The sequence below is a fragment of the Helicoverpa zea genome, chromosome 12 (assembly GCF_022581195.2).
Source record: "Helicoverpa zea isolate HzStark_Cry1AcR chromosome 12, ilHelZeax1.1, whole genome shotgun sequence".
Classification (NCBI taxonomy): domain Eukaryota; kingdom Metazoa; phylum Arthropoda; class Insecta; order Lepidoptera; family Noctuidae; genus Helicoverpa; species Helicoverpa zea.
In genome coordinates, this window is record NC_061463.1 from 3,589,186 (window position 1) to 3,615,713 (window position 26,528).

The following is a 26,528-nucleotide window of genomic DNA, read 5'->3' on the forward strand; positions in this document are numbered from 1 at the left end:
ATTGAAAGGATGGTACGGTATGCCCGTTTTGCTCGAGACATGGCCTGATTGAGTTAATTAAACAAAAGTTACATTAATTGGTATTCGATTTATTATGTTATAAATGCAAAAACAAAACGGAAACCCTATAACTTTCACTATAAATATAAAAAATAACTTATGTTTTTGTTCATTTCTTCTTTGCATCCTTAGTTTCATCTAGAGCGGCTTTCCTTGACCTGAAACAAGATTGACCCCTTGTATAATTGTTTACATGACATTTAAATTCTTAATTGCTACCTTGAAGTAAATCATCTGAAGCGACTAGAAATCGTCGATGGATCGTTCTAGTAGAAGTATGCAAAATTACAACTTTCCATTTTGATATGTACTGTAGAGATGTAGTACTTAGTTAGATACTCTTTGGTGTTTTATATTTGATACCTGGCCGGACAATGATGTAAATAAGTATATTCGATTTGAAATAGAATAGGTTTTGATATTGAAGTATATCACTTCACCCCGAATCAGAAAATAAACCAAAGTTCCTTTTAATGTTTTAATTGAATATCCTGAAGATCCCTGGTCCCTAGCGCGCCACGCGCTACAGTACCTATGCGTCCGATTTTCCCAATCACATTATACATAACTAGCCGTTGGTGTTCTCGGGGAAACTTCTTACCGCACTCGGACAAAATATAGCCCATGTTACGTGGGGATAGTCTAGCTTCCTAACTGAAATAATTTTTCAAATCGTTTTAGTACTTTCCTGCGGCTACATACAAAAATGTTTTTCCTCTATTACATTAGTAGAAAAGATAAGGTCTGTGACCAATGCGCTCATATTTTTCGAAGGCCATTTTATTTTATCGTACATTCACAAAGCAATGGTTTTTACCTCTTCCCAGTCTCGGAGCCAGCTTGGCTGGTGGTGGACACGTTGGAGGCGGCGCGGCGAGTGCGTCGCGCGGGGGTGACGGCCGCCTCGGACTCCGATACCGCGGGCGACTCTATAGGGCTTTCCGTGTCGCCTTTCTGCTGTTAATGGAAATGTTATTTGATAAGGAATGAAAATAATAAGTCTGTTTCTGGGTATGATGGATGATATAGAATTTGTTGCTTGATGCAAGTAAATAAAAATGCAAAGAACTTATTTTTGGCTGGCTGTGAGTTACCAATTTAAAGTACAAAAATGATGGCAACCAGGCTTATGAACAGGTGACATAGACAGGTAGTATATCTATCCTACATATGAATGACGGAACTATGACGGAAGACTTTGCAGACTAGAAGACGACCGATTCATTTTGATATGGCCATACGCAAATAATTTAAGGTTTTTATGAAGTTCAATAGATATTTAACCAACTTCCTCGTTCATTCTATCACGCTAATAATATAAAAAAAAAATACAACAGATGAAATATCAAAAAGAAATACATACCCTAACATCAGTAGAAGCCCGTCGTCCTTTGGGCGTATGTAGCGCCTCGCAGGCGCGGTTGAACGACTTGCGGCGCCCGCGAGCCGGACTCTCGCCGCCCATCGGCACCGGGGACCCGCGGTCCGAGCTGTCCGCTATAGACGAGAGATTTTATTGAGGAACATGTTCTAATGAAAAATTAATAATAGTACGATAGACTGCACAGCAGTGGTAACTGTCATGCACCTTAACTCAATAGTAATAAGTATAGTTATCGGCACGGATAATGAGCTCTCGGCGGAAGAGTGGGGATCGCTTTGCGCACTGTACACTTAAGGCAATAAACCACTAAGCAGGTGAAGGTCAGGGGTCAATATCCTTGCCGATGCACTGACCTGAAGTTGACTGTACCTATCTTTAGGCCCACTGACAACATAAACGTCAGTTTTCTTTACTTTTAAAGTTGTACTAGATAATTCATAGTATCGTTTTAAGAAAACTGATGTTTAAGTTGTTGATCACTTGGGTCAGATCAGGGTAAGGCAACAAGATATTATTTTCAACAAATTCATTCACGAATGAGGTTTCTGGGTATTTAATTAATTTATTAAATTTTCAGCTCTTTTTGTCTACGATTTAGGTAAGTTTCTTGTTAATAAAATAAAACGAAAGAGCATTTATTGTGACTTACCAACGTCTACAGATATTCTCCTGTTAATTTTGGCAGCACGCGGCACTGCTTTGGTTTCTGATGCTGCTCTGCCGAGACGCGCTGAAGATTTGATATTATTACAATTAAAACTAGAAAACTAAGGATTAGAAGTACACTAATCATGTAAGATTTTGGGCCCTTGGCTTGGTTAACCGCACTCAGTTAAAGTTTAAACTACTCCCGGTGATTGACTGGGAACATAGAATTACAAAGAACCCTATGTGTGGATTGTACCATTTAAATATATCAGTAATAACCAGTTGTCAAATCGCTGTATTGACCAATGAGCGGTATAACGGTTTGGTTATCATTATAGTTAAGTGGTGAAATGGAGCAACCCTGAGTTTCAGTAATATTCTTAAACTAGGTCAAGTTTCATTAATTATATTTCTAAGAACAGACTACAAGAAATCATGCGATAAAAAATAAAATATAATTAATACTGCAAATTAACAAAGCTGTAAGCATACTCACATCTTCGCTGCTTACTGGCATCCGACGCTAAAGATTCAGGAGACAGGTTCGGTAGCATTTCTTCTAAGTCGGGTGAGCCTAATGCGTTAGTTAATAGCTTAAGTTAAATATTATGTGGTAGAAAACATGCTTGGATTGCGTATAGGAAAATAAAGTTTGTATCTCGCTTGCACTAGTATATTGTACAAGTAAGATTGCGTTTTAAAGTGCTAGTGTATGCAAACATGGCATAAAATAAAAGAAAGTTTTGTGAAATATTAAATTGAAGCAAGGAGTCATGCTATTGGGGCATTTAAATAATACTAGTAAAAGTACAATATTTACACATTTTGTACAAGATGCTATGCTAACTTGCGGAATCTACTAGAAAAATATTCATTCAAGGTCCAGTGCATAACTAACATCTTTTGTGCATACCAATTACTTATTCGCTAGTGCTGTTCAACTATAATTTTGCGCATCCATCCAAAGATCATTTGTGCACATCTACACAACATCGATTCCTATTTGTGCACATACATATCATTACAAGAAAAAACTCAGTCAATATTTTACCAACATACCTTCAAAATCAGTCTTATTGAGCAGCGAGATCCTGTCAATGGGCTGAACATCGAAGGCAGCGGAATGGGTCGAGGAGGCATCGTCATCATCTACCTCTGACGCTATAGAGCGGGAAGTTCGTGAGGCAGTGCTGAGGCGACGGCGCGGCGACGGTTGGGGTTCCAACCATGATTCCAGCACGGCTTTTTGGTGACGGGTTAACCTGTAAAAAGTTATATGTGTTGAATATGTATATTTGGCTACATGGTTATAGCAAGAATTAGAGCAAATGTTTTTATTTAAAATAGGCCTTTGCAGGCTAACCAAACATTTATTTATCAGGTTTTATCCCATTGTGACATTTGGCAGGATTCATGTCATTTGGTAGGAATTGGTCAGAAATTGGCCCTTGATTTTTCTTATGTAAAGCACAGGCTAGTTGCTAGCTTGATACTTATTTCTATAATAAATAAACGACGACATCGATGCGGTCTTTGGAATTAATATGGAAGATGGCTGTTATGGGAACAGACATGTGAAAAGACTCAGTAAACTTTCATATATATAACAAAATTATGGTTAAAAAAGTTCAGAAAAAAAGCACACATTAAGAACAGAAATTTTACCTCCTAGAACTAGAATATTCATTAACAACATCCTCAGCATTCTTACCCCCTTCTTCAACAATAACTTCAGGTATCACAGACAACTCCGGCTTACTAACCAACACAGATTTACGGCCTTTCCTAACTACCCTATCTCCCGCATCTTCACTCGCCTTACTCTTAATAGAAGCTACTGAACTCTCTGAAGCCACACTTTCATTATCATCAATATTCTTGCTTCTAGAACGAGTAGACCGACGCTTAGGTGTCAATACAGATTCTTCTAGAACTTTCAATTCGTCTGTCATCGATCGTTCTGACATCTCTCTTGATACTCGTCTTGTTATTATCTTTCGTACTTCTGTGCTAGTTGGTGTTTTGGCTCTCCGTCTAGAAGGAGTATCAGGTTTGGCACTCTCAGGAGTCTTTTCGGTATCCACAGATTTGTTTGAAGCGGTAGACTGGGTACGTTTTCTAGTAACTGGTGTGCGAATTTCCGTCTCAATTTCTGATTCTGTAGTAGATTTGTTAGAGGATACAGATTTGCCACGTTTTCGACCGCGGGTAGGTTTTTCTACTATTTCAACTTCATCTATTTTCTCAGTTTCTTGTGTTTCTGTGGTCTCTGGTAGTTTTTCTGCAGTCTGTGGTACATTTTCAGTAGTCTCTGCAACTTTTTGAGAAACTTCTGGATCATTTTGTGGCTCATCTAATATATGTTCTGTAAGTTTCAACACTCTCTTCATAGGTTTGCTTTCTTCTTCAATAACCATGGGGACTTCTTTAGTAGGTACATTATCTGTTTCTTCTATGACTTTATCTGTAGTAGGTATTTCAGTTTGTTTATCATCTTTAGGTTCAATACTAGATGTTTTATCTACTGGTTCTGAAATTTCTTCCACTGTAGGAGCTACCTCCAGTTGTTTAGGACTATCAACTTCGGAAATAGAGGGTGTGGGTTCTTTTGTTTTATTTTCAGTTTCCACTGTGATTTCAATTTGTACTGTTGGTTCCGGTTCTGCAAACAAAACAATATTCTACTAAGTAACAAAAATCAAAGATATAGTTCGTACCAAACTTAATGGCGGCTTGCAACACAGAACGATGGGTTTTGGTTATGATGTATGGCCTTATGCTTGTACTTGTATGAAGAAATTAATTGTTCCGTCATCAAGTTTAGCAACATTATAAGAATGAAAAGCCTTCATTACCTGTCTCCATAGGTTTAATAGTAGTTTCACCGCTAACATTAGCTTTATCGCTTTCGGTCGAATAATTGAGATTCATATCCGACTTATCGGACCCAGCGACAGAATTATCATCAGTCATTAGCGAGAAATTAGCCTGATTGAGCGGATCTACGGAACTTTCTACATTTTCTTTTTCTTCTGTATCATTTTTGTTAGTAATTTGTTCTGTGGGTACATTTTCTGGTTCATCAACATCGACAATTTGTAGTTTATCTGAATGTGTGCTGCCTTTGGACTGTTCGTCTATTTCCAGTTTATCGCTAGAATCTTCCGAATCTTCTATTGATATAACTTCGTCGTTTTCTTCGCCGTCTGTTGGACTTGACTGGAATTTTATATTTTTATTAATATTGATATTGTTTTGTTGTATATTCATATAAATATTAGAATATTGGTTGATGCTAAAACTACGCTAAATATATGTTTCTACCTAAACTAATTTCCTCTAAAGGAAAACAATCTATACTAGAGGTAATATGATATAGCTGGAGAGTTTTTTTGAACGCGATAATATCAGGAACTACTGGACCAATTTGAAAAAAAAAAATCAGTGTTCGATCTGTTTATCTAGCTACACTACAAAGCTTACTTTCCATTTGCGCGAAGCAGGTCGGCACACGGATGAAAACCCTGGCCGAAGGTATTGTTTTAATATTGGTCGTCGATAACGCTATATCTATATTTCTTCTTTAAAATACTTCAAATTCTATTTTTCTCTAATGGAAAATAATCAAAAATAGTTAGACAGCCTACTAAGCAATTCGGTTTGTACTAATAAATTACCGCGTCGACTTTGGTACACATTTTACCATCACTTTTTGTGAGATCTGTGGATGTTTTCCCTTCATTTTGCTTGCGGGTCTGTTGATAATCCAATATTATATTAATATTTATTATCAAATCAAACTGAATATCTATTTGCGCAAAATTATTTAAACGTCGACACTTAAGCGCAAGTTTGCGCAATTTCAAACTTCAATTGCGCATAACTAAATTCTAACCATTGTAAGTTGAGTACAAGATGTTTAAATAATTTCTTCCATCACATTAGATATGATTCATAAATAGTTCGCAAAGGCTGTATCCGTATTTAATAAGAAAGAAATGGACATATAAAATCGTTTATGAAATTCGAGATTTCATAAGAACTTACCTCACTATCAAACGAACTGCTCCCAGACGCCTCCGCTTCATCCTCCCCTTCGTTCACATCGTCATCATCATCATCATCATCATCCGAATCACTCTCATCAACATCTTCATCCGACATATCCTGTATCTCACCGATCTCCCTCTCAATCTCCACTATTTTCTCTTTCTCCTTCTGTTCGGCCGCAGTCTTATTTTCTACATTTTCTTCCATATCGACATCACTGTCATTTGTCATTAAGCTCGAAGCTTCTTGTACTTTAGAATCATCGAAAGCTTTAGAATTATCAGCAACACTGCTTTCAGCGCTACGTAGGACAGATTTCTCATAATCAGTCTGAATCATTTGTACGAACGCAGCGAAGGGTTTCGAAGTATTTTTATCTGGTTGAGTCTGATCTTTATCTTCCTGAATACTTGAAGTTTCAGCTACAGAACTTTCGTAGCTATGTAGCACGGATTTATCGAATTCTGTTTCGTTTAACGTAAATGCAGGAAGAGGTTTTAAGACTGATTGACTCTTTTCAGTTACAACGATTTTTTCTTCGTGAATGCTAACCGAGGTATCGGCTACACTGCTTGCGTAACTATGTAAGACTGACTTCTCTATACAAGTTTCTTGAAGTGTAGTGAAAGCTGGAAGTGGATTTAAGACTAATTCTGCGGTACTTTTATCAGATTTGGCCGCCTGTTCCGGTGATTCTAACATAGTGGTGTCGTTAGAACTTTGTAATACTGATTTATTGACTATAGGAGATAGAGTGACGTCCATTAAACTGGGTATTTGTTTCAATGTCTTCATGGGCGTACATTCGATAGCTGTTTCAGATTTTTCCTCAGGAATGTCGGCATCCATTTTGTCTGTCTGTTTGGTTTTCGCGAAGGTGTTGTGCTCTAAAACCATGCGAGATAGGGACTTCTTGCGTGCTGAAGATTCCACTCTGGGTGACATAAGTTTTTCTGGTGTTTTTGAACGACTCCTAGAAATTGAAAAATTGATTTTGAGTTATGTATCGAAATTGTTGAAATTGTGTGATTCGTTTGCTTTATGAAAACATACCTGAGACTGCGTGGAGGTGGCTTTAATACGAGTTCTGTTACAACCTCAATCTCAGGAGTACGAGAACGGCTCCTATAAGAAAAATACAATTTATTTCAATCAAATTGGATTTTTTCAACGAAACACGTACACATGAGGAGGTTATTTTACATATTATGTAGATATTAAAATTACTGCCGCAAAAGTAATTGGATGTAAATCATATGGTAATCTACATTGATGTGGTTTACGATGAAGGATTATCCATTATTCTGACATGTAAAAGAATATATTAAAGGCTTACCTCAAACTACGTCTAGAAGGCGACGATGAAGAAGATGATTCAGTGTTGGAAGACTTTGTAGGCGACTCGGTAATGGCCTCCAGCTTAGGAGACTCCGCCACGCCCTTCTCTAGGCGCTCCGGAGTACGGGACCTACTCCTATAGGGACAAATATAAGTTAATTTTGGAATTTAAACACAGATTATCATCATCAACTGTATAATATTTGGAGGGAAAATTTTGGACACCCCTACAAATACTGATACATTTAATTTTAAAGTCGGAATTTGAGTAGTTTGTCAACTCATGAAACATTTATAAATGAATATTAAAATATACTAGCAACCCATCCCGTTTTGAAACAGATTCAACCTAAAAAATCTTTATGTAAAATATATTGAAACTGATCAATTTCATTGCGAACAGACGGGCAAATATAAATACGTTTCGTACCAAGCGACTTCGCAATCCAAAGGTTAGCATTTAACGCCTCAACGTATAATGTTCTTATTTTTTTTTCTTTTGAGTGAATTGGCTAACTTTAGAATAGCAAAGTTATTTGGTGAGAACTTCATGTAGTAATAGGTCGAGTATGTAGAACAACTTCTGGTATATTTACCTGAGTTGTCTTGGCACACTGAGAGTACTTCTCTCGGGATGGGGTTCGCTCTCAAACTCTTGTTTTGGCTGTTCGGGTATGGGAGCTAAGGGCGATGTGCGTGGACTTAATTCTGGCGTTCTAGATCTACTCCTATAACAATAGTATTTTATTTGTAAACATTTACAAGACAAGGTAATTCACGTACCAGACTATTAACCTTTAAAATGCCTACTGAAATGAAATATACTGACTGCAATATCTTCGTAACAGAACTATGATTTATCGTCATTTTTTATTGAGTTTAGACTTTTTGTACCGGTTTAATTGTTGATTGCTTCAAATATAAATCTACATGCTAAAAGAATTATAAAATGTATATCTTTGACATAATTAATGTCTTACCTAGTTATTCTGCTACTGCGCAAAGGTGTAACAACGGGCGAGTCTTGACGTTCCGGCGTTGCCGTTCGACTTCTGTAGGGAAAAGCGAATAGATTTTTTTATTTTATTCGATAATATATAAGTATTTATGTATTTAATTTGATTAAATGAAACTAATGACACGGTGAAGAAAAAATACTGTATTAGGTCATTCAGAATAGTCAGTTTTGTCACCTTATAATTATATTCTTGGTTTTTTTTTACTGACAACCTTTCAAATGATTATGTATCAGGTGGTATTTAAACCACCAACAAGAAGACTGGTAGAGAACGCTTGAGGCATTGACAATGGCGGACCATTTTACTTTGTGTGAAAGAAGTATTAAGTAAATAAACTTTTTCTGGAATTTAATACATCAATCAGAAATAATAATAAGAAAAACGAAAATGTATTCTTACCTATTAATAACAGGCGTACTCTCCCCACTAGCGGCTCTAATGCCCCTTCTTCCTTTGGGCGTCTTCGGCACTTCTCGTCTTTCCTCGGCTATTGCCGCCTCACTACCCTTCGCTTCGACATTCAACTCTATAACCGAAGTATCTAAGGTCTGTTTTCCCTCAACATTTTCAGTGTACTTGTGACGTTTTTCTCCTGAGTAACGTGGGTTTATAAGCGTTACGGGAATGTCGGCTATGCTTTCTATAGAAGTGTTCGGATCGTCGGATAAACTGCTGTTCACTGATATTGAGAGGGATCGCCTGGGGATTAAATTGTTGGTTAGAATTTGTATGGGTAATGTAAAATTTGATAATGAAATATTAAGTTTATAATCATACTAAAGTTCTAAATGTCAAAGACATATTTTTTTTTTTTTTTTTTAACTTACCTTGCTCGAACCGTGTCTTTGAAGGACTTCCTCGATTTGATCGATTCTTCTGTTGCTTGTTTCTTGGGCGGCGATTCCAATGGATGATTTTCATTCTAAAAAAGTCAAACGAAAACATTTTCATACCCATTACATTATTTAGGCGCCACCAAGGCTATCAATTACATTGCACAACATTACAAAAAATAATGTCGCTTAAATTTTTGCGCAATCTTTTTTTCGCACAATTTGCAATATTGCGCATATTATTTACCTAGGCTGCCCCTAAAAAAAACTAAAGATGTATTAATTTTGTATTCGAACAGGCAACTCCTAAAGATTATATTCACCACCAATATTTTCTTTTTCTTCTTTCTTTCAAGTTGGTTTAAACATCAAACTCACCATAGCATGCGAAGTGGTGGTAACAAAGCTATCGATAGATACATCCATCTCCCTCTCTCGCACGGCGGCGGCGGATCGCTCCCTCTCTTTCTGAGCGTTTGAAGGTGGTGAAGGAGTCGAACCAGATTCGGAGGCCGTTGGTATTGTGAAGCGGAGATGTCTGGAAGATAAATATTAGTTAGGTTTATTATTATTTTTTAATATTGGTACAGAAAAATATACACTTTTAAGTCTTAAGAATATAATTTCATAGACTGGTTAAAATAAATTCAAAATGCACATCAAGCGATTTGTTTCAGTTATCATCTGTAAATGTCATTCATGACGGGGAGTTACTACATAAAGGTGACTTGTAAAGTATTTATCGATACGTCCGTCACTTAATACACAATACTAGTATGTAAACTGCTTGTTGTGATGCTAGTCTGGAATTTGGGATAAAGGTGTAGGTAACTGGGACATAGGCGGTAATCGTGGCAGTCGCGCGGTCAGTACAAATGATACAATGTTCCCTGCATCCGAATTGTATCTTAAGGGGGATGATTTCTCAGTATATATTTATATATTTACTTGTTAGTAGAGTCGCTGTAGTGGGTGTGGTTGCTGGCGGTCTCCAGCAGCTCGTCGTCGCTGTCGCCCAGGTACCGCGAGTCCACCGGCGACGGAGCCTCTCGCTCCATCTCTTCATTGCGTCGGGTCTGAAAACATAGAAAAAATGATTTATTTATTTATTAAAGGGTTTACCAACAGCTTCTGTGTAGATTAAGCTTAAAGTACAATTTCTGTTATTAGGTACTAGGACTTACACAGTCGCCAATTACAGGTTAACCAACATACGCTAAATAATGATAGAATTTGAAAGTAGAAAATTATACAAAACAAGAAAACACTTCTTATTAAAATTAAAATTAAAGTAAAACTAAACTTGTTGCAATAAATAACAATAACGACTGCCTTAGAAATACTTATAAAACTATATTTTGTGAGAACATCATGAGATCAAAACTTATGGTAACTAAAAATGTAAAAAATATAAATTAAATATAAATTAAAGTAGAGCAATAGAATAACATAAAAACATAACATTTTACGTAACATTTTGTCGATGTTGCAATTTTTGGGATTCCAGTAATTGGGCCTTAAAGATATTAATCGAGACATTGTAAATGTCAAGATCAGCTGATTTAAGCACTGAGTTCATCTCTCTGCTGAGTCTGACCAGTGGCGAGTTTACTCCTATATTGGTTCTAGTTGCTGGAGTATGATACAGGTTGGTATTATACTTCTAAGACTCTGGCTTTAAATCAAACAAAAACCCATGATTGAAGGCGTTCAAAATCGTCATCATGGCGGAAACACTGCAGGACCTACAACAGATGCTGAACGACCTGGCTGAATCTTCTCTACGCATCGGCCTACGGATGAACTTGGACAAAACCAAGGTCATGTTCAATGAACATGTTCTACCGGAACCGATTGCGATACACGGCGCCGTTCTCGAAGTTGTTCGGAAATATGTATACCTCGGGCAGACATTGCAGTTAGGTAGAAACAACTATGAGGACGAGGTGAATAGGAGAATTCAGTTGGGTTGGGCTGCATTTGGGAAGCTACGTCGAGTCCTAACATCGTCGATCCCACAGTGCCTAAAGACAAAAGTCTTCAATCAGTGCGTCCTACCTGTCATGACTTTCGGTGCCGAAACGTGGACACTGTCGGTACGGCTGGTTCACAAGTTTAAAGTCGCTCAGCGGGCTATGGAAAGGGCTATGCTCGGCATTTCTCTGAGGGATCGCATCAGAAATGAGGTAATCCGTCAGAGAACCAAGGTCATCGACATAGCCCACCGAATCAGCAAGCTGAAGTGGCAGTGGGTTGGCCATATTAGCCGAAGAACCGATAACCGTTCCGGTAAACGAGTTCTAGAGTGGAGACCACGCCTCGGCAAACGTAGTGTAGGACGTCCTCAGGCACGGTGGAGTGATGACTTGGGCAAGACGGCTGGCAGGAGCTGGATGCGAGAAGCCGAAAATCGATCTCAGTGGCGTGCACTTGGAGAGGCCTATGTCCAGCAGTGGACTGCGATAGGCTGATGATGATGATGATGAAGGCGTTCAAATATAATTCTAATAATACCACCCTTGCGTGAAAATCGACAGCTAGCAATCCCGTCACTGCCCCGGAAAATGTGACGCGATAGCCCAATTTTAGAACAGCGTTAGCCGACTAGAAGACTCCTGTCAGCTTTAAAACTGCAATCGTTGCTAGAATCCATTTTCACATAGCAAAAAATCTCTAATATCTAATAACGGCTGTTTTTAATATTTTGACATAAGTCCTTTACAAGTAATGACAAATTCCTACCTCTATTAAGCAAAACCAAAAATAAATAGAGTATTTAGAACGGCTATTAGTTTTCTTTAAGTAAAGTCATTGGCATCTGGTATTCTAATCAAATTACAGAACGGTACATACCTTCAAAATACTATGTGGTGTACCAGCCCTATCCGGGTACAGCTTGCAGTCAGGACTCTGCATTTCAGGCATATCCAACAATGTAGCCATCTGACTACTGAGTGTCTCACTGACTTGGAATGACGTCCCCAATTTGGGGGTCTTAGGGGTCGCTGTGAGGTCTAACCGAGCTCTCTTAGGGGGTGTCGATTCAGACGGCTTTTGTTCCGTTGAGAGGATGCTGAAAGAATAGAAATAAGCGTTGATAATGATGTTTCAAAATGTATAAACAAATTTATATTTGTAGTAGGTAGGTATTGTAGGTGAGCTAATCACATGATGATTCATAAGATATGTTCGAAAGGTGAATGATCTCAAACAAATATCAATACTTAAACTATGTACAACAAGTTTGGCTGTATTACAATTTCATCTAAGCCTTTAAAAATCTAGGTAAACATAATTCTTATGCATTAAAAGAATAATTACAGAAACCAACATACCTTCTAGTCCTAGTCAATTTCGGAGTGCAAATAAACGGCGTATCTTCAATATTGAGCGCACGTTTCATACCGCGACGCATTTTCGGCCTGTTAAACCACGTTTCACTAGCATTCTCTATGGTATCCTATGAAAATACAATATAGATTTTTTATGATAAACATACCGAAGAAATGAAAGAGTTCGCTGTTCGTATAAAATTTTAAAAATAGTGAAACTGCGATGACGGTGTGCTGTACGGAGGTTATTTTTACATAAGCATAATCCGTGAAGCTTAGAGCATTGAACCAACTGGATACGTCTTGAGTCCGATCTACGTCTTAAAGTCTGTCAGTGCAAAAGCGTGGATCGAGCCATAGCAATAAGTAGTGATAGCCCATAGCTCACTCATAGATTTTGGATCACATCGCAAAACAATATGGCCATAACACATCGATTTATTAAAAATAACCGTTGTACAACAAGTATACCTTTGTTTGGATAAGGTACGTCAACGGCGCCTCCAGTTGGTTCAATTATCTAAGCCGTGAATAGTCTGACGTCATAATGGAGATTGATATTTTTATGAAGGAAGCATTCTTGTAAGCATGCGATTATTAGACTTTTTGCGTATGTGTGGGTGTTAACAAACAATCCTATGTGAGATACATAAAGAAATGGACAAGTGTTTATTTCTTGAATTATTGATATAAAACATATTGAAGTTATAAGCTTAATTATACAAAACAAAAACCATGTTAATGATTTAGAGAAAAAATCCAACTTACTTGAATAAACGATGATTTGTATGTGAATGTGTTTTTAGGCGACTTTGCCTTTACAAACACAGACATCGGTTTCGGTGCAATCACTGGAAGAGAAAATATAACAAATGAAAATAAATTAAGAGTAAAAATATGATTGTCACTGAGTTATTAGTCTGTGTAATAAGCTCACCTATTATATCGTAGGTTTTGAAAATAGTTCTGCTGAACCATTTCAACCAATCTAGTTGTTCCACTTAAAATAAAATAAAACCAATTGAGAAAACATGATGATTTTAACAATTGGTTTCATTTATCCTAGGTCAGTTCTAGATCTATTGTTAGTTATATAATAATGCCTAGTAACAGTGCCAGTAGGTCTAGACTGAGAAAGTATTCGTAAACTAGGTAAGTAATGAATGAATCAAAATCATAACAGTCCTATTCAAAATATTCAATCAAAAACTAACGAAAACAACAGAATTGAACAGCTCCTCTTATTTTGCAGTCGACTAGTAAATAATATTCTTAAAACTCAGAATGCTTTTAACTTTAAAAAGCTCCTAAATATTATTATTATTTATAGCCTATGATGCCACTGAAAGCCCGAAAATTAAGTGTCCTAAAATATGAATACTTTTTTTCGAAAATCGTTTCGTCCTAGGCCGACTATTCTTCACTGCTATACACACGTGACTAACAAAACCTTTTTCGGTTTTCAAACTAAACAGTTTAAAGTCGAAATAAATACGTGGGTAGACACCATATAAGTTGAGATCTAGTCTACAAGTCAGATGAAATTTATGCTAATATTGTAGGCAATGCTAGGCATAGTGACAGATGCAAATGATTTTTTGCAAAGAAATATTTTCGAGGCCAAAGAATGACATAATCTTTAGTGCTAAGTATTGTCTTAAATGCAAATATTTATTACGCAATTTACGTATTCAAGGTTAGGTTGAACTGCTAATCAGCTAAATTCAATGACTTTATTTACTTTCAAAATAGATAAGAGCCTGAGGCCTAATAATTTGAAATTGAAGTTTGGGTAGCAGATAGCCTCCATCATTAGCTTATTAAATACCTTTATGTCAACTAACAGGATTCATAATTCCAGCGTATAAAATTGCGTCAGACTTACTGGCTTCTGACTATCCGTAACGACTGCCAAGGATGTTCAATGACTGCGTAGCTAAAATCTGAGTATGTGTTTTTCAGTGAATTACATACCATGCGGCTCCACGTCTCTGCTGTCCAGCGCATAATGTGCCACAGTGTTAGCGATGGCCGGCAGAGAGGAACACACCACTTCTACAATGGCGTCTCTAGCGTTATCTCTGTCCATAGTATCGAATAGCGACTCAACGGATGTGGACACGTCCTTAGCTCGGGGCTTCTGTTGTTTGAGTTTCGCGTTGTAGCGCTCTGCTTCGAGGTATCTGTTGGTTTAATTAGGAAAAGGGCTGATTTATCTGTTGGTTTAATTAGGAAAAGGGCTGATTTATCTGTTGGTTTAATTAGGAAAAGGGCTGATTTATCTGTTGGTTAGATTAGGAAAATCCTTGCGCCTGATCTCTTTCTGGTCGTGTCGGATTGCCGTCCCATCGGGCTAAGAGAGTGAAGGAATAGTGAGTGCACCTGTGTCTGCGCAAATGCTCGTGCACCATAATATGTCCTGTGCGTAAAGGACTGATTTATCTGTTGGTTTGAATGAGGAAAGGACTTAGCTGGTTTACTTCACATGCAAATCATATCATCATGGCAGTCATATGCCACATGCTAAAGCGGTATGATTTGTTATAGTTTATGATTGCAAAATCAAAACGGGGCGAAACGGAGCCAAAAATTGTCATAGACTATTAGCGAGACAGACGCGGGCGTTAGCCGATTATAGGCTAAAAACGCTTGGCTTGGAATCGTACCTATTTTTATTTATTTTGGGACCAATTTTTCAATCGTCAGATAATTTTTATCTGAAGAATAAATATAGCGATGCAAAAGCTTTTAAAACTATTCTTCAGATAAAGCTTTTTAAAGAAAACAAAATATAAATTGTGTTTCTTAGAAAAAGCTACTCGTAGGAAACTTACCTGGACTGCTGTAGGTAATACATGACAAGAATATCAGAGGTGTGCGGTTCATTACAATCCTCCAGATATTTGACGAACATTTGCTCTTCGAAAGGCATCATCGTCACTTGTAGTATTTTGGCCAGATTTCCTGTGTTGCGACAACCTGATGAAATAGATACAAATATATAATGAAAAAAGTCTAACAATAAGCTTATCAATAAGTGTGCAAAGAAAGTACATAGTTTCGTTAATCTTATAGTGTCAACAAAAATTTGGAAAAAAATTAAAATAATTTTCTGAAAAAAAAAAAAAATAGCACAAATATAAATATCATAGGTATATAAAAATAGCAAATATACTAACCTTTAAAAAAGAACTGCAACACAGCAACCTTATCATCCACACTCCCCGCATTCTGCACACACATTCTTATAACATCTAACGCTTCAAAAACCAGTCCCCTCGCTAGATACAAATTACAACACGACTGCCAATCTTCCAGCTTATCATGGTCACTGACTCTAATAGAACATGTAGCCACGTCGCCGTCTTTATCTCGAATGTTCTGTATAGGAGCTGGTTTCCGAACGTGTAAGTACTGGAGAGCAGCTTGAGTCTTCTTTTGTGCTAGCAATGTGGATAACACGACGTTGTGTTGCCAGTCCGAGAGAGTGTTGCCTGTTAGGCATTGGAGTTGGTCGAGGGCGAACTGTTGGTGAGAAATAATTTTGCTTAATGATTGTTTTACTGATAACTTTAGGGAGGATAAGAATAGCTAAATTGAGCAAAAAATATGAAAGTGATGTTCAATAAAATATTTGATAAAAAAATCGACTTGAAGAAAATAATTTTGAAGTACATAGAAGTTCATTTTGAATTTTAAGTACATATAAAAATGTGATGAGGAAGAACTACAACTTCTTGTTTTAATAAATGAATCTTTTCTTAGAAAAATAATAAACAAATCAACAGTATATCGTGGGTTGTTGATGACTTACATCGAAATCTCTGTGATCCAAATGCCAAAAGGCTTGGGTAGCCTTTATAGCAGTGTTGCTCAGACCGAACATTGTGGGGAACTGCATCAGTCTACGAATCACTGCTTCATACCTGTTGAAAAAGTATGTACCTATGTAGGTTATGAATAAGATACAGAATATTTTCTGGATGAATTCATCGAAAAACTTTATAGTATAACAAAGTACATAAAAAGGGTTTTTGACACACAATCTAACTGGTTTTTGCCATTCATAACTTTTTTCTAACTTGTAAGAACCAAGATTCTATAAAAAAAATATTGTTGTCTGGTTTATGTAAGATAACTTATGTATGACCCTGCAACAGGCATTCATACCAGAAGTATTATCACACTGTATACTACTGTATATTTCTTATAGGTAGGTAATTATGTTGGTGTACAAATAAATAATAATACAATTTATATCAAATTAAACGAGAGACACTTACCTAACTTCATCATAGACCATAGAGTAATCCACAAGTAGGTACAGCACTAAAGAGTGTTTATGTTCCTCTGCGATATCGGGCAGTAAATACAGACGCAGTAACGAGTAGAGGGACGGCGGTGGGTACAAGCCGTTGCATTCACTGCCGCCGTTTTTCCACATCCTGGAAAACGTTTAGAGATAAATATGCTTGAGAATGAACTTTAGGACTATGGATTAAAAAGCAAATTAGAAGATTCAATCAATCATTGATTTCTTTTCCAGATACATAGACACTAGTGTCCAATATAAGTTAAACCTGTATGACATAAGGTTGATGAAATAGTTTTTCTTTCGTATAAAATTAGCCCCACCATGACACTTATCACAAAATAGTTAAGCAAATTGAAGCAATCAAAACGAAACTAGGAGAAGTATATTTCTGACATAACATTGGCATGTGTTACTGGGGAGCTGGGGAGTTTGTTTGCTGAAGTTTGGGCATTTTGATGATTTTGTCTTTTGTAAATAAAGACGTTATAAAATTGCTGTTTTGCAGCCGAGTTTGAATAATTGATTTTGAAATTTGGAGTACTTACTGATAAGTCCTTTCTCCACCAAACTCCTGTTCAAGCAGCTGATCAATGTACAACAGTGAACAGGGCTTGTTGGCTTCACTCTCGTCTGTTGGCGCGTTGTCTTGTAAACGATTTAGTTTCAGTCGCCTGTAAATAAACACCAGTTTTGGGTTATAGTTAAACAAATGAAAATTTGTATGTGAACTAAATTTTATTATTTTTAAGTTAACGTTATTTTTTGTAAATTTTACGATTTATTACAGATTATATTGCAAACAGTATAACTAGTTTTAACGATGTTAAAATAAATAATCAATTTTGTATATCAGAACAAATTATGACACGAAATCTGTGGCTAATTTTCTAAAAAAAAAGCATATTGTTTTATGAAATGCAGTTGGGGCTATGAGAGAGTGTGCTCCTGTGTTTATGGAAATGCTTGTGCTCTATAATATGTTCTCCGCAGCTGGCTGATCTCCTTATATGAGAGCAACCCTCATTATAAACCCAAACTAAATCAATACGTTAGTGGTAAATGAGGTCGAAGCAGCATGATTTCTCGTTCTATCTGCCGTCATCACTATTTGTACTCAAACTAATATTATCTGTAACACACGATACCTCTTATTATAAGTGGAGTACAGCTGGTGGGCGGGGTAGGGCAGCGCGGCGGCGGCGTCGGCTCGCTCGGGCAGCAGCCCCACGCGCAGGAACCACTGCACCACGCGGAAGTACACAGATACCGTGCCGATGCCTTTGTACTTCTCTTCTATTTCACTTAGCGCTGGAATAAAGAGTTTAGATGTTTGTCAATAATACAGCTACAGTCAGTGCCGGTTTTAGGGAAGGGGCTCCCTCTGCAATGCTGCGGCATGCTGAAACACGAGGCGCATTCAGTGCAGTCGTGACACTCGCATATCACAATGTTTTCAAAAATCTCTAAAAGAGTCTTTCTTGAAGTAAATTCCTTTAAGGAATCTCAGAATTCCCAATCACTACGCTAGTTATTCAATTTTAGAATCCTTTGCTTGCTTGATCATTAAAATTGAGCACACCGTTAAAAAGCAGCTTTTTCACTCTTGCATAAAAATAACTATTTTCCCACTCTATAATTTACTAGCTTCCGCCAGCGGCTTCGCCCGCGTGGTCTGTTGATAAAAAGTAGCCTATGTGTTAATCCAGGGTATCACCAGCCGTTTTTGCGTGATTGAATAACAAACATACATCCATACATTCTCACAAACTTTCACATTTATAATATAAGTAAGATGTATAAAAATTATGACCATTTTCAACACTAAGACGCTGCGCGAAAGTCTGGAAGTGATTGGTAAGAAAGAAAAGGATTCAGATACGTTCAAAGACGTTACACATCACCTTTGAGTAACATCACTATAATTTTAACTAATAACTTGTTTGTTGAACTAGGTCTACTTACCATCGGGTATAATCAGGTTGCAGCATTTAGTTAACACAGCATCCAATAAGCCGGTCAGTTGTGTCAACTGTTGTACGCAGTGTTCCAGACACCGCACTACATTCCTGAGAACAAAATAAAACTTTAACTTCTAAAAGATCGCAATGATATCTATTAGGTCAAATAACAGAGAAAATAAAAGGCGAGTTGCACCATATGACTATATCGATAACCAGACTATAACCAGCCGTGAACTTGTGACAACTGAAAAATTTTATCAAAATTGTAATGCAAAGGTAAACATGTATTTGAATTTATTACCTATCAGGAAGAGCAGATGACGCAAACAACGGGGCTGTCAGTTCTTTGGCGTTTTCTTTTAACTCGATGGCTCGTTTCCAGCACCAGTCCACCTATGATAAAACATACCAATTATTCAAACTACATATATTATGTACATACACACTCGTATTCAGCTGTATTAGGTAAGGCCGACCACAACATAGTTGGGAATAGGCTCGGAAGATGATAGGTTTTATGTCAAGCATATTGATACTAGCTTACTGGTATATCTTCCTGCCCTGTTCCCAAGTCATTTGGGGTCGGCGCAACATGTCTTTTTCTTCCATTCCTCTCTGTCAGACGTCATACTTACATCCACTCCTTTTTGCTTCATGTCTTCTTTCAGGCAATCAATCCATCTTTTCCTCGGTCTACCTCTGCCTCTCCATCCCTCCACATTCATACTTAGCACACTCTTTGTAGCATGCGTTTCACACCGTCTCATCACATGCCCATAGCTTACTGGTATACAAGGTGTTGATTTGCATTTGTGCCATATTTCAGAAGGAGGACATAAAATACGTAAATAATCGATAGGAATTACATTAGACGGGAAATAGCTAATATGCACTGCTTTTTTTGCCATTGTAATGTCGTAGTATTTCAGAAGTAATCCAATTTTATGAATGATCGTTACGTATGCATTGTGTTTGTGTTTTTGTGAGGGCGCAGCACGGTTTTAAGCCCAGTAACACACGCGCCAGGTTTAAATACGGCTGGATGACATTGACGGAATTCCGAAAAAAAAAAATTGTTTGTTGGTTTGGGGTATTTTTTTTATATCTATTTGAAATCTGTGACTGCTGTAGTTTATCAGCTAAATATATATATATATATTATTTTTTTAAGAATAGTTTTTTTTACTGTAACGGTCCGTTAAGACTAGGTATAAGATGTAAATAAAGAGAGATAGAACAAGATAACACAGATATGCACGTACCAAGAATGTAAGCGTACAGCCGGCGCCGCTGTGGCTGCCGGTGGCCCAGGCCAGGCCGCAGCGCCGCAGGAAGCGCGACAGCCGCGCCTCCAGCGCCACCGACAGCAAGTATCTGCGCTGCTCCTCCTGCAAATGAACTTTATGAAATCTTATGGCTGAATAGAACTAATACTAAAGTAACTAGATACTACTACTATAGTAGTATTCAGTACTAATAGTAGTAGTAGTAGTATCTTTCATAATTTTAGGAAGTCATGCTGGTACATTATGGTATGGTTATGTACCAGCTGATCAGACAAGTACAAAGGTAACTTTTTAAAGTTATATGTACTTCCTTAGTGTATCTTGGACATAAAGAGGTAAAGGAAAATATTTCAAGGAAACCTGGACTATGAAGTCAGAAATCGTCAATCCACCTTGAGCAAGGTGGTTATTAACGTTTATTCTTCTATGTATGAGAAGAGGCATGTGCTTTGCAGTGGAAAAATGAAAAAGACTAATTAATGATGATGAGTAGAATATTTATTTACACAGTAGATAAAAAGCCCACCTTAAAGAATGATACTCAAACACACCTGTCTTTTTTAATCTCCCTATCATTACACCCCATATTGAAACACCCTGACACCATATTGAAATTCACCTCATAATTTATCTCCCAAAGGATCCTTTAACAAAAAACAGATCCCAACGTGTTGAGAACCTCTTTTTTGGAAAGTTGGTTTACAAAACATACACATACCTGGTTAACATTCCCAGGATACGCATGCACATATAGCGGCGTGAGTCCGGCGGCTAGACACGCGGCGTACAGTCGCGGCGGGTTGAGCAGCGCCGTGGGGCCCACCTCGTCGATGGAGCAGATGATCTGACGCTGTATGCCTATCGTGTTGAGCACACAGGCTTCTGACGTGTTTAGGCATATGCAGCCTGGAAGAAACAATTGTTAGTCATTTAAAAAAACCGACGAATTGAGAAATTACTTCTTTTTTTTTTGAAGATGGTAAAAATACTAAATATATATTTAATGTACTAAATATAGTCATTTGACTAATTGGTGTTTGGAATTCAAAAGCTTTAGAAGGGCAGAACTGTATAAAATGTGGTGAGGTGTCGCGGGTCAATAACAACTATATAAATAAAATGGCTAAAATCTGAGTTGAGCTGAGAACTATCTTTATTACTAGTTGTCACCGTAAGTTAGCAAATGCCGCAGCAGAACTTATCAAAAGTGTTCCTATCATGTCACCCAGGAAACAGAGTCAGTAACTTTGAATCAGATACTTAGAAAAGGCTAGGCCGATAATGTACAAAAATGGACACAAATACATATTACATAGGGACTTTTTTCTTAAAACATTATAAAGCACTTACTATATTGCAAAGAATTAGGATAGAAATGTTCTTCAAGCCTAGTAGCATGGGAGTAGACGGCCAGCGAGGAAGGGTCGAGCCGCACGTCTAGCGCCACGGCGGCCGCCGCCCACGCCTCGCCCACCCACGTAACGCTCATGAATGCTGTGCTTTCGAGGCGCCAGGTAGCTGGAGAAGGAAAGATAATTAAAATGTTGCTGGAGTATATAGTAGCGTGTTTCAGTCTTCAGAGCACCAAAAAACTAAAAAAATTGCAATACAGTTACAGCCTTTTTATCGTCCCACTGCAGGGCACAGGCCTCATTCTCACACGGAGAAGGATTGAGCTTTAATCACCACGCATGTTCAATGCGAGTTTGTGCAAAATTGCAATAATATTTGACAGCATAGGAAGTTCGTACGGTACACTTCTATCGTTCAAGCTGGATTGAGGAAGGATTATAGTCAACAGCGATGGCATTATGGCAAAGACATTGCCGTAAGATGGTTCGTGCGTTACATTTCAAATATCAAATATAAACTTGTCTGGTTATAAGATCTAAATATTCAAATGAAAAACAGCAAAAATCACAAGCAATATTCAGTTTGTTAATAAAAAATATTTTTCACCCTGTGTATAACAATTATGTAGCTATGAATTTGATATTCAAATTACCTGGCATTTGATCCTTGTACCACTGATCCAAGTCAAACAGGAGCATTCCATATTGAGAGGATGAGTTCGCATTCTCACCCCAACACTCCCATACTATTTGGCAAATGTTCAACATGCCTGAAAAAAAAAACAAAGTGTTTTTACTCAAGAAGGTACAGTATATAAATTTCTCGCTCTGAAATCATCCAATTTGACGTCTTACATTGTGGTATGATATTTTTTTCGGTCATTTGTAACCATGAAGGGCAAAGTAATTTAATGAGAACTGAATCTAATGCAACTGTGACAACAATAAAACTCCATCCATCCTCCGAGCCTTTTTCCCAACTATGTTGGGGTCGGCTTCCAGTCTAACCGGATGTAGCTGAGTACCAGTGCTTTACAAGGAGCGACTGCCTATCTGACCCCTTCAACCCAGTTACCCGGGTAACCCAATACCCCTTGGTTAGACTGGTGTCAGACTTACTTGCTTCTGACTACCCATAACGACTGCCAAGGATGTTCAATGACAGCCGGGACCTACAGTTTAACGTGCCATCCGAAACACAGTCATTGGTGTCTAAGATATACTTAGAAAGTACATATAAACTTACAAAAGTTGCATTTCTAATAAGAAATAAATAATATCATGGATGAACTTACTCTCTTCTCCCTCAGCGGCTAATGAAGAGTTGATAGAGTAAGCGTGGCAGGAAACACATTTCCCGCCAAGCAATGCTACCTCATCAGCTGAGCTCAACTCCAGTTGGAATCTTATTGTGGCTGTTGAAAACTCCTGGAATATCATATAAAACTTTTTTAAGTACATGACGAAATTTTGTTGAATTTGTAGGGTTTTGTAGTAACATATCAACAAAGTTTTAATTAAATATACCTGCCGTGTGATACTATTAATGTAGATAAAAAATAATGCAATAAGAATTCTACATAAACTAATCTTGTTTTAAAATCAATCCACCTTATAAAAAACATGGTCTTAAAAAAGTATTAAGTTGGTGTTAGATTTAGTAAAATAATTTTATCAATTAATTTTAACATTTAAACCTAATCCTTTTTAGACCATGTTTGTATAATAATAAAATGGTAAAAGTCTCAAAATTGTCTCTGTTACCTGATAAAGACACTTGGTATCAGACAGCATCCTCTTTCCCTGGTATGTCAGGGAGTACATAACAGCCAATGGGAATTCCTCCTCTTCAAATCTATCTGTTACTGAGAAAACCACCCAGAGGTAACAGAATGCTCTGGGGTCATCACAGGGTTCCTATGAAGAAAGAAAATATCTTTAGAAGTACTATACAAGGAAGAGAGTCGTGGTGGCCTAGTGGGCAAAGAACCAACCTCTCGAGTATGAGGGCGCGGGTTCGATTCCAGGTCAGGCAAGTACCAATGCAACTTTTCTAAGTTTGTATGTATTTTCTAAGTATATCTTAGACACCAATGACTGTGTTTCGGATGGCACGTTAAACTGTAGGTCCCGGCTGTCATTGAACATCGTTGGCAGTCGTTACGGGTAGTCAGAAGCCAGTAAGTCTGACACCAGTCTAACCAAGGGGTATCGGGTTGCCCGGGTAACTGGGTTGAGGAGGTCAGATAGGCAGTCGCTTCTTGTAAAGCACTGGTACTCAGCTGAATCCGGTTAGACTGGAAGCCGACCCCAACATAGTTTGGGAAAAGGCTCAGAGGATGATGATACAAGGAAGAGAGTAATATTTTGGTACGGGGAGTCTTCTAGAACAGAATTTAATAATCTATCTGCCACACTCGGAGTTGTTTAATGATTACTTAAGTCACTCCTTAGTGACGGAATGTCATACAAATCCTTCACTAAGGAATAGCTTAAGTAACCATTAAATGACTCTGAGTGGGGAGGTAATAATACACAAAAAATCATATTCTGAAATCAATGATGGATATTTTGGAAATAAGTTTAAGTATTGTTGAACACTAAAAATGTATTCAGATTATTTCAATCAATTAATTCAAATGTAGTTATGTATTTATTTGTTGACTAACATGTTTTAGAAAGGTTGAAGGTTACAAACTGTCTCATGAATAAGAGATAACAAATTGGTGAATTTCATTACCTATCATGATAAGTTTATACATTCAAGATATAGCTTAATGTACAAAAATTACCTGAAATCCAAAATGGGTGACCGGCAAGCACTCCACATTAACCTGTGACGTGAATTCCAAATCCAAAGTCATCATATTCCATATTTGGAATGCGCCAAAATTATATCCAACTGCCAAACTACCCAGTTGTGGAATGTATTGCAATACTGTTACACGAATATGATCTCTTTTGGCTTTCATCCGGACTGTTCCGTCTGGGTTCAGGAATATATACTGGCCGTCGACCAAAGAGTTCTCATTAAGGAGTATGGCTAGATGATCATTGTTCTCTATGGCCAGTTCTTGTTGCTCTCCGATTCTGTGTATAGCACTCATTTGTAAGAAGGTCAAGTTGGCTGGGTTGGATTCATTTAAGACTAGGTGTTCGTAACCTTGGGAGATGTCTTTCAATGCTGAAAGAGGACACAATTTTGTTAATTTATAATGAAAATATCTTAGATTACTATTTGTATTTTGTAATGTGTAAATTTTAACCACATACCTTGCAACAAACTAGCTCTATTGAGATCAAATGCAAATATCTCCCCACTCTTTGTTCCAGCCATGACGACTCCATCGAAACACGTTAAGGGTCCATCCGGTACTCTATCGCAAACCGCCAACTCCGTAATAACCACCTCAGTTTGTATGCAACGGAGTAACTGTGAACCGTTGACATGAAGTACGCAGATTGTGCCCACGTCATCATTTTGTAGGCTAATTATGAGTTGTATGGAGTTTGTAGTCAACGGTCTTGGTAATTCCACTACACTTGTTATAATAGTGTTGAAATTGCTGAAATTATTTTATTTACATAAAGCATAGAATGAGTAATATACTAACACTGCAGTGAAATTGATCTATTTTTTCATAGTTATCCTTTGATAAAAACATTTGTTAGTGGGCAAGCAACCAACCCTTCACAAAGGGTTGGTTGAGAAAAGCCTCAATAGATTTTACTAAGAGATAGAGTTGTGATATCAAACCAGATGTCAAGACATGTAAAAACTGCTAAATATTTTGAAACAATACAACAACCAGATACATAAACATGCCCTAATTCTGTAGACAGTATTTCAAAGCCTAATTTATTTTACTCCTCTCAATACAATTTGATAGTTGGATACTTATTAGTTTAGTACAAACCTCAGTGGGGTGCCAAAGGTTCGCGCTGCCACTTTTAATCCGGTTCTAAGATCGACGACACAGAATTTAGGACCCAAAGCCAGCCAGCCATGCTTCGTATCCTTCAAAATTCCGCCAAGAGGTGTCTTATCTGCAAAATTTGCACAATTATCACCCACACACACCTTGAACTAAATGTATAAATACTACTGTCAATAAAACAAACGTTTACCTGAAAAATCTTCCGTTGGCTGCAGAAAATTAAACACGGCAGGAGACAAATTTGTTGTTTTAACTATAGAAAACACACTATCTTGAAGCTTTTGCATTTTAACTGCTTGTTATTACTAAATATTTTAACTTCTAACCGAAAACTAAATTATTGAGAGGTTATGATACATATTATTGTGACGTTTCCAATGTTGTTTGGTGTTTTTTTGCGGACCCGCTGCATAAATTTAGCGATAAATATTACTTTAGATGTTAAATCGTAATTATATAATGAAATAGTATAAGAATTTCCATTATAAACTTGATTAGTAATCAGCGCGCGGCGGTATCGAAATACGAAAAACTTCAATCTTGACAGCTGTTCGAACCAATCAACGCGGGCTCGGTGTTACCCAATTTTATAGTATGACTATATTTCAAAACATTTGGGTAAGTTGTTTGTTGCTTTTTTGTTAGTTTATTTTCAACTTTGATAATTACAGGAACTTTATTAATTCATAGAGGTATGTATTAAAGTTGATCACTATTTATTTATTTTATCGGAAAGATTTTTTTTTTTTTAATTTTTAATGGCATGGCCTTCTAGCCTTTGTGCCAAAAATTTAAAAAATATACTAGTGATTGACATGGGACTGAATACAATCTATCGATAAAATCACTCACAAGAACGTATAAAAGAACTGTTATTTTTATCCGTTACTACAGGTCTCTGATAAGATTCGGTACTATTTATAGCCCAATGAAAGGAAGATAGATGTATTTTGTTTCTTCTGGATTAACATATTACTTAATTTTTGAAACTGTGAATCTCTGTGTAAAAATA

The 26,528-nt window shown here is 37.3% G+C and overlaps 1 protein-coding gene across 4 annotated transcripts; it reads right to left on the reverse strand.

The window, feature by feature from the left end:
- Positions 1-68: 68 nt before the first annotated feature.
- Positions 69-26,048, reverse strand: LOC124634989 (protein ELYS-like). Of its 4 annotated transcripts, none has more exons than XM_047170711.1 (39): positions 25,707-26,048; positions 25,496-25,625; positions 24,852-25,144; positions 24,371-24,762; positions 23,343-23,495; positions 22,874-23,006; positions 22,232-22,348; positions 21,577-21,744; positions 20,945-21,132; positions 20,203-20,328; positions 19,242-19,333; positions 18,942-19,045; positions 18,125-18,287; positions 17,525-17,650; positions 16,948-17,109; positions 16,479-16,590; positions 15,844-16,189; positions 15,499-15,643; positions 14,639-14,847; positions 13,433-13,515; positions 12,668-12,792; positions 12,186-12,405; positions 10,281-10,408; positions 9,711-9,870; positions 9,327-9,421; positions 8,899-9,198; positions 8,461-8,532; positions 8,077-8,208; positions 7,479-7,616; positions 7,196-7,267; positions 6,140-7,115; positions 4,948-5,311; positions 3,758-4,754; positions 3,152-3,354; positions 2,589-2,666; positions 2,094-2,174; positions 1,424-1,557; positions 878-1,014; positions 69-218 (listed from the first exon to the last, which is right to left on the reverse strand). In XM_047170711.1, exons 1-39 carry the CDS (start codon positions 25,801-25,803, stop codon positions 170-172), a joined length of 7,800 nt encoding a protein of 2,599 aa, XP_047026667.1. In that variant the 5' UTR covers positions 25,804-26,048; the 3' UTR covers positions 69-169. The 4 variants fall into 4 exon arrangements, with proteins under 4 accessions (XP_047026667.1, XP_047026666.1, XP_047026669.1 ...); XM_047170710.1 differs by having other exon boundaries at positions 878-1,017; positions 25,707-26,047; XM_047170713.1 differs by lacking the exon at positions 8,077-8,208 and having other exon boundaries at positions 878-1,017; positions 25,707-26,047.
- Positions 26,049-26,528: the final 480 nt, after the last annotated feature.

Excerpts from the sequence above, each read along its gene's own strand:
- LOC124634989 (XM_047170710.1), bottom strand. The coding sequence starts at position 25,803 with ATGCAAAAGCTTCAAGATAGTGTGTTTTCTATAGTTAAAACAACAAAT. Across the intron at positions 7,116-7,195 it reads CCACCTCCACGCAGTCTCAG|GAGTCGTTCAAAAACACCAG; the intron begins GTATGTTTTCAT and ends TTCAATTTCTAG. Across the intron at positions 5,312-6,139 it reads GCAGTTCGTTTGATAGTGAG|TCAAGTCCAACAGACGGCGA; the intron begins GTAAGTTCTTAT and ends ATAAAATTCCAG.